The following is a 14,384-nucleotide window of genomic DNA, read 5'->3' as shown; positions in this document are numbered from 1 at the left end:
ATTGAATATGCTATATCGTAGTATTCCATTTTAGAATTATAACCGCCTATTCGAAAATCGAATGTAAATCTTCCACGAGATATTCTGATCGAAGAACATGAGTGGTTTCTTTTGTTTCAAAATTTGCTTCGAATTTCGAATGCTACATAGTTGTTGTATTCGCATAGGTTTAATGGGTTTTATATACATACATGTAAAAAATGTTCTGAATCATAAAATTCCCAACTTTATTGCTGATAGTCTAGTATATTCACTTTTTATCCTACCTGTTCACTGGTAGCCTAAGGAGTTATTCCAGCTACGCTGTGAAGCTCATGGGGCTCTGCGTATGTGAATGTCCTAACGGGCCCTAGCAAGAGCAGTGCTTCGCAAAGTCTACCACCGGATCGGAATCGCGACCCACTGAGAAGAACCGGCGAGAAACTCAATGGGTTGTGTCTATGGGATACTCTCTAAAAAAAAACACTCCGCTTATAAATTCTAATGACTATAAAATAGATTCCTTCTGTTTCTAAATAAAATATGTAATTTGAGCGCTGCCCATTTTAGTTTTAAACGTATTTTTGTAGATTTCTTTAGCCCATTTTTGGGAGATAGTAACAGCTCATTAAAATTCTCAAGCCATAAATTGATACACCTCGAAACTGTCAGTTGACCAGCTGGTCAAATATATTATAAAATATGCATGTGAAATATACGCACATCGACGATTTGACACGAAATTGGTTTCCGTTACGCAGACAATGGAGACGAAACGAACGATATGCTTCGTTCACATAGAACTCAACTTGTATATAGTGGAACTAATGACAGTGCTTACTTACTAACCCCATCCAGACGTGTCTTCTACTATGTGACCAGTGCAGTGGAGCTTTGTTAAACATTTTAAGACGATGGAGTGTGTATTAAAATCTGCGATTTTCATATCGATCGAAGGATTTGTCAACCTCATTTTTAACCATTGCAATACTTTTGTTGATTTGAATATACTAAATTTATATATCAACATATTATATGTATATGAGAATAGAAATAATATCCTCTTATAATGTACGAATGACCTTATAACAATGTATTATTGAGAAGCCGGGGCTCGGTATTGATATTTAAATAATTACAAAATATCCTTGACTATATTCCCCATTGTATTTTCCTCATTATATTTTCAATGGTTTCAAATCTACTCTTAAAAACATGTATTATGAATGTAGTAGATTAGTAGGTAGAGATGGTATTCTTTTTTTTAAATATCACGTGCTGTGAATGAATCACATCGCAATTACGATGCGGTTATTAAATATACATATTTTATTCTTTACAGAGTGTCCATCACCTCAGACGCCTTGAGATGAGCCGTACTGAAACATGGATTACATAACGAACTGGATCTCAATGCTCAACTTTTTTTATAATAAATAACAACCACATTATCCATAATTTAATACTTTTATATAGTAATTTTTAACACTTAAAATTTCGACTATTAATTTTATAAAGTAACGATCGATACGAAATTTTATGCTTAAAAGTTTAAAATTTTGATAAAAAAGTTTAAAAGTTTAAAATTGATGGTCATTGTTTTTAAAGATTAGTTAAAACGTTACTACAGAAACAAGCCTATCCCCATATTACTTCTGGATTACTGTAAAAAAATGGCTTGCTTTCACGACACTTACACACTAAGACTGAAACTTAATATTAGGTAGTAAAAGAAAACGATATGATTATTTAACTAAACATCGGTTTTGACAGACATAAGGAATTGTTTTTTTTTTAAATCCCAGTGATAGAATCTTTCTTAACCACCTGTCCAAGTCACAGAGTTAGCTCTGACTACCTTTTAGGCATTCCAGTGAGTGAAAGACGAAAATTTGCAAAACACATATTTTTCTAGCCATTTTAAAGAAAAAAGAGCACTATTCTGCATGATGAGCATTATTCTAGTGGTGAGCAATCTACAAAAACTGACTACTGACTGACGTAGCTAAAATCGAGTGCCGTACGAAAAGTTTATTGCAAAGTAAATTACAATAGCTGTAAAACCAAGATTGTACTTACGAGATTTTCCATAACCATTTTGTTAATGCTGACTGGAATTGAATTTATTAAAAAAAAAAAACATACGATTCGATTAGTTCCAATACATGCTCACAAAAACTATCTTTAACAAAAGCGTAAGGTTAATGACATATAGCAACATATTGAAACTTTTAATAGGCACTAAAATGAAATAAAGCACTTTTGAAATAGGTAAAAGTAAATAATTTTACTAATGAAATTTAACACATTCCTCCGATATATAGAGCGATATTTTAAATATAAGATTTATGTATAAGTGCTGCGTAAACATGTGTGTAGTTTGCTGGACTAGTTTAGTCTTGTGCAACTTATTGTAATATAGTGTGATTATGTTTTGCGTGAATGTGTTAATTATTTATTAAAGTACCTTTCAATTTTGATTCGTTGTTTTATTTACAAATTTTGTTACTAGTTTTGACCTATGACCATGAGGCCGGATATACCAGTACAAAGGTCTCTCCGACGTACTTACGCATTGTATCAGAGGAGTAGCGATACGTACATATGTACCGGTGACGGATACAGTTACGGTTTTAGTAAGTAACATTCTCACATGTGATGATCAAGTACTTACATATTTAGCGAAAGGTAAAAGAACTTAAAAGATAAAACAGTTCGACCATTAATTCATCGTTTTAAATAGTTACTTTACCGGATGGAGAGATTGTAGTCCAAAGGTTTCTATGGGGTTTGCTAGCAATTGCCCGAACGCGTCCAAAGCGGGCCTAACGGCTCACATGCAGCTGATTCGCTAACAGCGGACTCACAACCCGCTTAAAAATTCTCAACGGACATTAGGTTTGGGCCTTTTCAAACTGTAATCTATCGATCGATTTTTATCCGATTACTTTAGATGATTGATCTAAAAATTCGAATCTAAACATCATTTACACAAGCTATATAAAAGAGATTTTTCTAAAATCACATCCGACTTTATGCTTCTGATGTTGGTAAATAAAATAAAGTACCACAACTTACTATACTGGATGTATATCAATACTGGTTGTGTGATCACCCCATGTCTTGCAATATCGTGAGAAGTAACAAAATTATTTCACGGAAAACTACGAATAATTATTCGTAGACGGAAAAGAGCAGCAGTGGTCTGAGTATTATACTAATTACTGGTGGCAGGGCGTAATGAAAACTCTCACCGGTAGATACCACCATCATGCCTGTTTCTGGTGCGTAGTCTTACTTTCCTGTTTGAAGAATGTCGGATAACAGACATACAGTCGAATACGTCATTCATGTTGTAATTGGGATCTGGTATTCTTCTAATAACACTACGTGGGCATTGAACTAATGTACCAATTCATTGCCAAATAAAAATAAAAAAAACCTTTATTTTATTTTTAGTAAACATATACGGTCCTATTAGACAAAAATTTAAGAGAAACTATTAGGAATTAAAATAAAACACAAAAAATTACAGAAAGTTGTACCCATTTACTCACCAAAATAAACAGAATAAACCGCTACATTGCCTTAAGTACGCATGCGTATTTCTTTAGATGACACAAAAATGGCGATACAGCATCTTATATTCTCTGTCTCTTGATATGAATACGTGAATAAGTTTCACAAATGATATGATAATGATAAAAATGAAATACCAAGCTCATATAGAATTCAAGTAAGTGATCAATGTAGGTAAATAATCTCTTTTCAGTATAAAAATTTTCAATCATTGTTTGATACAATACAAATGTTTATATAAACAAACCTCAATGAAGAGGAAATTTAATAAAAACAAACATATCTACTCATTGCGTGTTTGCGCTCACAACGCATGATAGTTCTGAGTATATTGTAAATAGTTGAATTAAAACATTCTTGACAAAGGAGATCAATATGAACATAATTAAATTGTTTTTTTTGAGGATTTTAAGATCATTCTTAGCACAATTTTTTAAGTGAGTAAAACGGATAGCTATTTGACCGTTACAAGCTGTTTAATTTTGTTTTGGCATGTGTGTTTTTTAATTACAATTTGCTATTATTTTCAGTATGAGCAAGCGTTTACGGAAATTAAAAATGAAACAAATAAAGGTAACGGCCTTATTAATGATAATGGCTTCATTAGTAGCCATTTTGTTAATTTATTACTTAAATTGGCCGATACAACGCATTGCAATATCGAGTTCTACAAAGGACTATGTGGCCAGTTTGCCGATGGTGCATGTGCCTTTGAGACAAATTTATAACGATTTTAGTAATGAGTCCTCAGAAATATTTTACGAGCGACGCCAAGGTGAGAAGCTAAGCCAATTATTTCCTAATTCCTATACTCCTAAATTCCAGAGTAATTAATTTCTTGGCAAATATTTTTTTTATTAACCGACTTCAAAAAAGGAGGGGATCTCAATTCGACTGTATGTTTTTTTTTATGTTTGTTACCTCATAGCTTTTGACTGGGTGAATTGATTTTGATGATTCGTTTTTTATTAGAAAGCTGGCGCTTCCCGTGTGGTCCCATTTCAATTTAGTCCAGTTCTGATAATGGTATCCATGAGAAAACCTTATAAGTCTTAAATTTGCATCAAGTACGTGCGCGACAAATAGATGAATAACTCAATAACTCAATATCACGCCAACCGATTTCGATGATTATTGTTTTTAGTGTATATTAATTTGTTTTGCAATATATATTTTTTTCTATTTGAAGTCGGTTTTTGTTAAAGCATATCTATACAATTATTGTCTTTTATTTCAGAGCAAATGTTAGATACTCCCGGTTGTAAAATCCCAATGGCAATGGTAAATTATTTTCAATATTTGAACAATAGCAAATCTAAACATTCTTCTTGCAGCAAACGTGGAATATTCCTTTATAAAACAGGTGTAGATAAAATTCGAGTTTACATAAAAAATAACATTATGAAAAGATACACAAAACGTTTCGAAGACTTCAAATGTTGCTATAGATTTTTGTTGGTTCCAAAGAAACTAATTTATGAGAGAATGAAATTAAGGTAGTGAGAGTTATATTTCTGTGACAATATTAAAGGTACATTTTTAAATGACAGTGACATTTACAACATTTTTTTAGATATACGAATTGCAAAACACTATACCACGGCTTGATTCTAGATTTGGAAACTGACTTTATTAACGTTAAATGTTTTCAAAATATCAGTAACAATGTCTCACAAGAGATTTATGAAGACTGGTTTGCGTTTATTAAAAAGATTAACAAGACAAAGGTCTTACGAAAAGACTGTGAACATAATTATAACGTTCTGATGATTGGTTTGGATTCGATGTCTTTGCCAAGACTAGCGCAGACAATGACACGAACAATCGACCATGTATACGAAAATTTCTGGTTGCTTTTCAAAGGATATCATAAGGTTTGATCGAGTATTTTATTACACTTGTGTTAAATCTTTCTTTATTAATGAAAATAGATTTATCAATATTTTCAGGTTGAAGATAATACATTTCCAAATCTCATGGCGGTATTGACTGGAAAAAACTTGACGGCAATTACAAATTTATGTACGAATAGAATGGATCGATGCAATGAAATGATGATATGGAGTGACTTCAATCGTGACGGTTATATAACAGCTTACGGTGAAGACTACCTGCGTTTGCCGGATACTTTCACAAACAGATATGCTTATAATAATTCGCCCACCGATCACTATCTGAGGCCATTTTTTCTTCAGGGTGAAGTAGATAAGTTTAATAAATCTTTAGTTTGTTCTGGTAAAGAAGCGTCAGGAAAACATTTATTAGATTACGCACTCGATTTCGCGAACACGTACAAAAGAGAAAAATTCTTCGGTCTTTTCTGGATGAACTCTTTCAGTCATAACATGAACAGTCGTCCTCAGGACGCCGACAAAATGTTTGAAGACTTCTTTAATAAATTAAAATACACGGGTGCATTATTTAATACGTTCGTGATTTTCTTCAGCGATCACGGAATACGTTTTGGGGAACACCGTTGGCGAACAAACGCCTATTACGATGATCGAATGCCATTTTTGTACATGAGCGTACCGAATGTATTTGCGGAAAAATTACCGTTAAAATTAAACAATCTAGCTATTAACCAGAACCGACTAATTACGCCATACGATTTATATAGTACTCTAGTTGAAATTAAGAATATCTCTGGATGTAGAAATCATACGAAGACCCTTCCAGAAGGTTGTCCAGGGTGTCAAAGCTTATTTGAGATCGTAACAGAAAATAGAACATGTTCCAATGTTAATATTCATGAGAAATGGTGTAGTTGTCATGATTTAAACCCCCTACCTCCAAATGATAAAGAGGGAAATAAAAGTGCGGTCATTGCGGTGACACACATCAACAATATGATTAAAACTATTGAGACTATGCCTTGTTGGGGGTGTATGAAGTTGTCTTTAAGAAATATTATAAGAATTCATTTCTACTACAGCAGAGCAAAGGAAAATCTTTATTACGTCGTTGCATTCGCCGTAACGCCTGGTAATGTACTTTATGAAGCCACTATAGAGCGAAATAATAAAACAATGGATGTTATCGGTCCAATTAGTATAATTTCACCTTACCGAGGACTCGGAAAATGCACCTTTAAATTTAAAGACCGTCTGTTTTGTATGTGCCAAAAAATAGGAAAATGCTGAAAACAACAAATAAAAAATTAAAACAAATTTTATTCACAATTAGACCTATTCTTTAACTATTCGTTTGCCTTAAAAGTTAAAATTCACGGATCCCAAAAAATCATTTCGGAATATCAAATGACACATTATTGCACAGTTATCGGTAATTCAGTGGTTCTCAAACATGTTGCAAGGTTTTGGTGTAGTGGGGGTAATGTCGCGCATAGTGTACTTTGCAACAAAAAAATGGTCACTTTTATTGCCCGCATATAATTTAATTTTATTTTATTAAATTTATATTTGCCAAAATTTCTTTTTATGCCTGTGTGTTTAGAAGAAAGTTAAAGAAAAGAGAGGAATTCGTGAAGTCTATTAGGTGTTATAAACAAAATACAATTAAAGTTAAGAAGTTTATTTAAAAAAATATACATAGTATTAAAAATTATGTGTCGCCGTCGTCACTATCATTTTCTAATAGTGCTACCCCTTGGATTAAATTTATGGTAGCGCCTGAGCTGGTGGAAGGAGTTGGCTCCTCATCGTAGACATAAAAAAGAGTCGCTGTCGTCACTGGCGTAAATAATAAAACGCTCAGTGACTGAATCGACTATATTGTCATTGGTATTTGGTCCTGGCGTTGCAAACAAACTTAAAACAATAACACTCGTAACAAAAACTAAATATAAACAAAGGGTTCCTACAACTTTAGTAGGCGCATGTGTAACCGGGAGCGAACGGAACGTGGACGCGATGCGGAAGGGGAGGGTCGACTGACTCACCAATCGCGCGCTCGGAACGGTGCTACGTCTTTCCCCGCGTCCCACTTGACAACTAAAGAGACCTAAAAAACGACTTCTGCGCATCTAGCGACTCTTGCCAAGTTACGTGCCGAGGCACGTATACATAGCGATAGAAGTGAAATCTTCAGCACTTCAGCACTCATTCTCTCGCAGGCTTTTTATTTATTTATTTTTTATTGCTTAGATGGGTGAACGAGCTCACAGCCCACCTGGTGTTCAGTGGTTACTGGAGCCCATAGACATCTACGACGTAAATGCGCCACCCACCTTGAGATATAAGTTCTAAGGTCTCAGTATAGTTACGACGGCTGCCCCACCCTTCAAACCGAAACGCATTACTGCTTCACGGCAGAAATAGGCAGAGTGGTGGTACCTACCCGTGCGGACTCACAAGAGGTCCTACCACCAGTAAGACTCGGCTGACTCGAACAAATGTACCTAAATACTTGTCTCGTTCTAGTTTCAAATCACAATGCTGTTGTTTTTGTTGTAGTCCTAGGGTACTCCGCTGGTATATAGGGCCCTCACAAGTAGTCTCCAATTTACCCAGTCTTGCGCTTTCTCCCTGATATCACTCCAGGCCATTGGTATTAAATAAATATTCCGTAGGATTTTTTTTTGTTCGTGCTCCACGCATCATGTGGATTAACATTCGTGTTAACAAATCCCAAATCCCATTTGTTTATATTTTTTAACGATAGTCGCAGCTAATCGTTGCCATAAAATAGTACAACGAATGATTGTAATATAAAATAATTTGAGAACTGTTTCCTGTACAACTCACTGAGCGTGGGCATTATCATTCAGTTCGGTAGTGAATAACGTAACCGGGTGTAAATTTAATAAACTCTGTTTGATAAAAACGAATCTAAAAAAAATAAAATGAGGGTGAGTACAATGTTTTACAAGCAATTAGGTTTTGAGTTGAACTATACGTTTCACCAAATTTCATTTCTATTTTGAATTCTCCTTTTAGAAACTTAGTACCGAAAAAAATTGTATATACCTACAGACATTTTCCGGTATTTAGAATAAATACTCCTGGGTACAACGAAAGTACTACCTATTATGGCCTTTGTTATATTTAAATTTATGTTGTTCTATTCAAGAAATTCTAGGACAGTATTTTATAACGCGACATGTTTCTTTACCCAAATTAAAAAAAATATATACAATTCGTTTGCAGTAGACATATTGCATTTAATTAAACTGTTATATTATTTAATTTTCAGGTCAGAATCCGCAAAGTAAGGGGCTTATTAACAAAGCTACTTTATGTGGGATGTTTATGGGTCCTCTTTACTAGCTGCAAGAACAATAAAACGATAAGCCAATTTGTGTCTTCATTTAAACTAAGAAATTTGCTACCGAGCTCAACTTTTTTTTCTGGTATACCATTTTATTTTTATTTAATACAATTTTTTGTTTATTTATTAAAACGAGGTGCGTTTCTATTTATCTGTATTAAATAAACACCAAGTTTCAATTCATTCGCAAGTTTCATACTTCAAATTAATTGACAAACATTTTAATACACACTTTACATTTGGCTCGACAAGCTCACGGCGTGAATACCATGAAGCAGCTTCAGACGTGAAGTCAATGTTCCAATTGCATTATACAACGGCAGTTCCATGATGAAACTCATGGTAGCTTCGCGGTAGAAATACCTAAAATGAGCTAAAGTAAACTGTAAAGATACTCGAAACTTCGTAAATAATTTAATGACAATAAAAACGCGAAATTAAACTGTAAAATAAGTTATTTTTATGTCTACGATTCACGAAAACCGAAGAAAATACTGCTAATTGTAAATAGTTACAAACCTCGCACATTTCAACATAAAATGCTCATTACAACATTACTGCTATGTGATTACCTAAAACATACACTTCAATTTATCAGGAACTTGTAAAACGCACAGCTTCAATACACATCGACGCTTGAAAGGCAAACGTGACTAAGCGACAATAACTGCCTTATACATAAATGATAGGCAATAACCATATTCGATGCGCAAAAAATATATATTTCTAGGTCTATTAAAATCATTTCAATCCTACAGCTACTAGCTAGATTTTACTGCAGCTAGATTCGTTAAAATAAATTTTGTTTTCAGGTATTTTAGCTTTGAATTAGTCTACTGTAAAGTTCACGCATTATCGCTTAGTCACGTTTGCCTTTCAAGCGTCGACATGCATTTTGATTTTTTAAAAAAAAAACACATCAAGTCATACCTCACATATACAAAAAAGATATGATATGGATCATCACCAACACATGACTAGGCAGGTTAATTATATGTGTCAAAACCTTCTAGAAAGAATTATGGTTATGTTTCCTGCACGAACGATGCCTAGCCCCCATTAAGTACTAAGTTACCTACCCAAAAAGATAAATATTCTTTTTATTTTTTATTGCTTTGATGGGTGAACGAGCTCACAGCCCACCTGGTGTTAAGTGGTTACTGGAACCCACAGACATCTACAACGTAAATGCGCCACGCACCTTGAGATATAAGTTCTAAGTTCTCAGGTATAGTTACAACGGCTGTCCCACCCTTCAAACCGAAACGCATTACTGCTTAACGGCAGAAATAAGCAGGGTGGTGGTACCTACCCGCGCGGACTTTCAAAGAGATCCTACCACCAGTAATTACGCAAATTATAATTTTGCGGGTTTGATTTTTATTACACGATGTTATTCCTTCACCGTGGAAGTCAGTCGTGAACATTTGTTGAGTACATATTTCATTATGTGTAGTGGCAACGGCCGTCTGGTGTAGTGGTAAGTGACATGGTCACTACACAAGAGGGTCGCGGGTTCGAATCCCGCCAAGGGAAGATATTTGTATGATAAAAATGATATATTCCGCGATATGTTAGGCTTATGTTTTTTTGCATCAAGTTATGAGCGGTACTGTCGACTCCCAATCCATCCTCAATAAATTCTCTTTGAAGGTGGCATCCAGGTTACCTCGTCGCCCCGTGGCTCTTTTCAGCACCCGCTTTAGCAGAACCAATCTAGGCAAGCACTCACCTACTCCTCGTCTAACTAACCTTTATAATAATCTAGTTAGGAAAGTTGAAAACCTTGACATATTTGGCGATTCCCTTCCAATATTTAAGAACAAAATTATAAAAAGTTGTTATTAAACCACAGCCTCAGCCTTGGTCTGAGTACTCGGATATTACTGTCCTTGTTGTCTTTCTTTTGTTTTTAATTTTTCATTATTATTTATAGTATTGTTGAATCTCTATTAATATAATAATGTAATGCATGCTGTAATTGCCTCTAATTAGAGTTGCAGTTATCAATTGCTCTATACATGTCAATGTTATTTTATGTCTTACTGTAAACCCTGTCGGTAATCCTTAAATAAATAAATAAATATAAAAATGTATTTTCCAGGGTTATGGATGTATATTAAATATATGTATGTGTATAATAAAAATATTACATTTATTTCCGTTATCTGGTACCTGTAACACAAGTTCTTTACGAACTTACCACGGGACCAGTTAACGTGGCGTGATTGTTAGTAAATATTTATTATTATTATTATTATTAGAAAAATTGGTACCCGCCTGAGATTCGAACACCGGTGCATCGCTCAACACGAATGCACCGAACGTCTTATCTATTTACGCCACGACGACTTCAAAATTCATTGATGTTATATATATTGTGTATATATATATATAAAAAGTTATTCAAAACACATATTCTGGTATAATGATTTTCCAAATGTGGATAGGTAGATATTAACAAACAACAAACCCTAAATTTATACAAACGCAATACTCGATAATTTCATAATTATCTATTACGAAATTCATTTATACATTACTATGTACATACCTCCCCAATTATCTCACATAGGCCTCATACAACACGTACATATTATTCGAATTCTCACATTCTATAAATATATATTTTTGTCTACCCTACTGTCTGCGTTGTTGATTTTGAATTCTGAGAATTTATGTAACCCTATTTTGTTAATTAATTTCAGAATTCAATGATTATCTAATTAGTACACCGGGATGTCACATACCGAATCATGCGATGATGTTCACCAAAGCAATTAATTACAACCATAAGTGTCCGGTTCGAGCGATATTTATAAAGTCTTTGGCTAATAATAAGATACTGTTTCAAATTAATAAAAAGCAAATGCTGAAATACGTGAAGAAATCGATGTATTCTAGGATTAATTGCTGTTATAAATTCGTCACTGAATCAAAGGACGGAAAACTCACGTACGTGGATAACTTTTTTAATAATATCATATTAATTCAAATACAATTCTTAGCTTTTATAAACAGCTATAAAATGAATTCAGTAGTTAAGTGCTAATTTAAGAAATCCATATACCTAACATGATAATATTAAGTAGACACTCACCAATTTACAATTTTAACAGCTTATTGTTTCTTCTCTAGATATAGTAAATGTTCAGGCTTTAAGAACGGAGGAAAAGTAAAATTGCTTCAAGAAACTATCCGGGTAACATGTACAGTTAAGAATAAGAAAGATACGAACATAATCTATGATGATATTTACAAAGTAATAATAAAACGTAATGATAAGAAACGAGCAACTAAATTGAAACCCTGGAATGTCCTTGTATTGGGAATGAGCCATATGTCACGAATGCGATTTTATAACGACATGCCTAAAACCGGCAATTTCTTTAAAGACAACGACTGGTTAGACTTCAGAGGATTCAACAAAATAACACGAGAGGCTCTATCAAATGTACTAGTTCTTCTAGCAGGCAAAACATTAACTGCAATAAAAGCGCAATCTCTAGGTGGTCCGGTAGAAAAGTTCATATGGAATGCATATCAGAATGCGGGTTATGTTACATCTTTCGGTGAGGATGATAGATTGCAACTGTTAGACAATTTAGCTAGACAGTTAAATATAAAACCGACAGATCATAAATTACAGCCCATCTATCGCATCGATCACAGACGTATAGGCAACTATATGTGTACAATGAAATTACCATCCGGTATTCACTTACTTGATTACGCTCATCAATTTCTCGATTTATACAAAAACAAAAACTTTTTTGGATTTTTTTGGCTAAGCTCTTATACCCAACATTATGATGGCATGCCTTCGCTAATCGACTCGGAGATAGCACAGTTATTTGGAAACATAAAAAATAATGGCGTGCTCAACAATACTTTTGTAATATTTTTAAGTGAGACCGGTATGAAGTCAGCCAATTCGAAGTCATCAATAGCATCGTATTACGAAGAGCGGCTACCAATGTTATTCATGTGGGTGCCATTAGAATTTAGAAAAAAATACATAAATGAATATAACAACATAAAATCCAATCAGATTGTTTTAGTAACCCCTTATGATATTAATCATACCTTAAAAGATATTTTGGAATTCAGAGTAAAATTAACCAATAATAGTATATCCAATACATGTCCCAAGTGTAATGGTCTCTTTAAAAAGATATCTTTAACGAGAACATGCACAGGCGCAGGTATCGACGAAAATGTTTGCACTTGCCGAGATTACTCTACTCCTCCCTACAACAATTTCAATGTGCAAACTAGTTTGGAGTTAGCAGTCTCTTATATTAAAGACAGGGCTAGATCTGTACAAACAATAACGTGCATGATTTGCGAAGAAATGGAACTAAGCAGCGTAATCAGCGTGCATTCCTATTTTTATTCCAACCAAACATATTACATATTGGCAATTCAAATGCAACCGAGGAACATGACGTACGGAGTAACCGTCGTTGTACAAAAAGATAATTTTTCTCTTGTTCACCCGATAAACAGTTTAACTCCACCTGTAACTGGAAGATGCGCCATTAGAACGGAGGACACTATGTATTGTGCTTGTAATGTGACTTTTTGTAATATTCAATCATCGGAGTCACTCCCACCACAATAATTAAAATGTGACATTTTCTTTTAATGACTCATATAGTGAACCATAACCATGGTTAATGGGAACAGCAAAGTTACTAGGTACTATTAAGGTTTTATTTTCCTACCTAAGCTGGTGGTCTAGAGAGAGCGTAACCTTAACTAGTAGGTGAGCTCACGGGGCTCAAACCTGACGATGTTGCTAACACGAACCCTAGCAAGAGCCGTGCTTCGCAGAATCTACCACCGGATCGGAAACGCGACCTACTGAAAAGATCCGGCGAGAAACTCAGTGGGCTGTGTCTGTGGGTTAATTTACTCGCCGAGCCCTTCATCGCAAGCGACGGGTTCGACGAGAACGATGACCGGTGCTTGGGCTACCTAAAAGCACCGTTAGTGGATCGGGAGGATCCGAAATGACGTGAACTATTAAGGGGGGCCACTTCTCATGAAATCCTGTTTAGTGCAGAACATGCCACGGATACCCGGAAACAAGAAAGCGATTTCAAAATATACATTGGTGGAACGTCACATAAACAAAACAAAAAACCTTCTGGAGCTCATCAGTTCCAGCAATATATCATATGGAAAAGTCGTCATATAAAAAAGATAAGTTTTTTTTGTTTTTTTTTTATGATTGAAGGATTACTGGTGGCCTGGAGGCCTTTCCAGTTTTACCAGGACAGATGGGCGAGCAAAGGCTCAACCAGGAGGGGTAGGATTTGCTAACAACTGCCCGAGCGCCTCCGAAGGAGACCTAACAACTCCAGAGCAGTTGCTTCGCGAATGAAATACCGGATCGGAATCGCATTCCACTGAGAAGATCCCGCGAGAAGCCCAGCGGGCTGATGCATGGGTTAGGTTGCACGTATAACTCTTTGTCGAGTTCGACTAGTATGGTTACCGGGGTAGTTAGTATTGTCTCGATTAATTCCTCAGAGCATTCCATGTGGAACATTCTTTCGGCACCCCTTTATAAAAACTCTTATACCTTTCCA

At 34.8% G+C, this 14,384-nt stretch overlaps 3 protein-coding genes across 6 annotated transcripts in view; all 3 read left to right on the top strand.

The window, feature by feature from the left end:
- Positions 1-2,459, top strand: part of LOC114243251 (uncharacterized) — a 46,129-nt gene extending 43,670 nt beyond the window's left edge. For both annotated transcript variants that reach the window (XM_028174674.2, XM_028174675.2), the window contains exon 10: positions 1,322-2,459. In XM_028174674.2, coding sequence (XP_028030475.2) covers positions 1,322-1,347 — 26 coding nt within the window. In that variant the 3' untranslated portion in view covers positions 1,348-2,459. The remainder of the gene's footprint in view (positions 1-1,321) is intronic.
- A 1,121-nt stretch (positions 2,460-3,580) lies between these two features.
- LOC114243220 (uncharacterized) lies at positions 3,581-6,728 on the top strand. Of its 3 annotated transcripts, none has more exons than XM_028174624.2 (5): positions 3,582-3,715; positions 4,089-4,333; positions 4,796-5,054; positions 5,132-5,432; positions 5,508-6,728. In XM_028174624.2, exons 1-5 carry the CDS (start codon positions 3,672-3,674, stop codon positions 6,699-6,701), a joined length of 2,043 nt encoding a protein of 680 aa, XP_028030425.2. In that variant the 5' UTR covers positions 3,582-3,671; the 3' UTR covers positions 6,702-6,728. The 3 variants fall into 3 exon arrangements, with proteins under 3 accessions (XP_089586536.1, XP_028030425.2, XP_089586535.1); XM_089730409.1 differs by having other exon boundaries at positions 3,586-3,728; XM_089730410.1 differs by lacking the exon at positions 5,508-6,728 and having other exon boundaries at positions 3,581-3,715; positions 4,796-4,839; positions 5,132-5,330.
- Positions 6,729-8,144: 1,416 nt separating this feature from the next.
- On the top strand, positions 8,145-13,618 carry LOC114243191 (uncharacterized). The gene is made up of 4 exons (XM_028174592.2): positions 8,145-8,368; positions 8,713-8,869; positions 11,496-11,742; positions 11,926-13,618. The coding sequence occupies exons 1-4, from the start codon at positions 8,363-8,365 to the stop codon at positions 13,409-13,411; spliced, it is 1,896 nt and encodes a 631-aa protein (XP_028030393.2). The 5' UTR covers positions 8,145-8,362; the 3' UTR covers positions 13,412-13,618.
- Positions 13,619-14,384: the final 766 nt, after the last annotated feature.

This window comes from Bombyx mandarina, chromosome 10 (assembly GCF_030267445.1).
Source record: "Bombyx mandarina strain Sakado chromosome 10, ASM3026744v2".
Lineage (NCBI taxonomy): Eukaryota > Metazoa > Arthropoda > Insecta > Lepidoptera > Bombycidae > Bombyx > Bombyx mandarina.
The sequence above is the reverse complement of the archived record's forward strand: the minus strand, read 5'-3'. Positions and strand labels throughout refer to the sequence as shown.

Excerpts from the sequence above, each read along its gene's own strand:
- LOC114243220 (XM_028174624.2), top strand. The coding sequence starts at position 3,672 with ATGATAATGATAAAAATGAAATACCAAGCTCATATAGAATTCAA. Across the intron at positions 3,716-4,088 it reads CAAGCTCATATAGAATTCAA|TATGAGCAAGCGTTTACGGA; the intron begins GTAAGTGATCAA and ends TATTATTTTCAG. Across the intron at positions 4,334-4,795 it reads ATTTTACGAGCGACGCCAAG|AGCAAATGTTAGATACTCCC; the intron begins GTGAGAAGCTAA and ends CTTTTATTTCAG.
- LOC114243191 (XM_028174592.2), top strand. Across the intron at positions 8,870-11,495 it reads GAGCTCAACTTTTTTTTCTG|AATTCAATGATTATCTAATT; the intron begins GTATACCATTTT and ends AATTAATTTCAG. Across the intron at positions 11,743-11,925 it reads TCAAAGGACGGAAAACTCAC|ATATAGTAAATGTTCAGGCT; the intron begins GTACGTGGATAA and ends TTTCTTCTCTAG.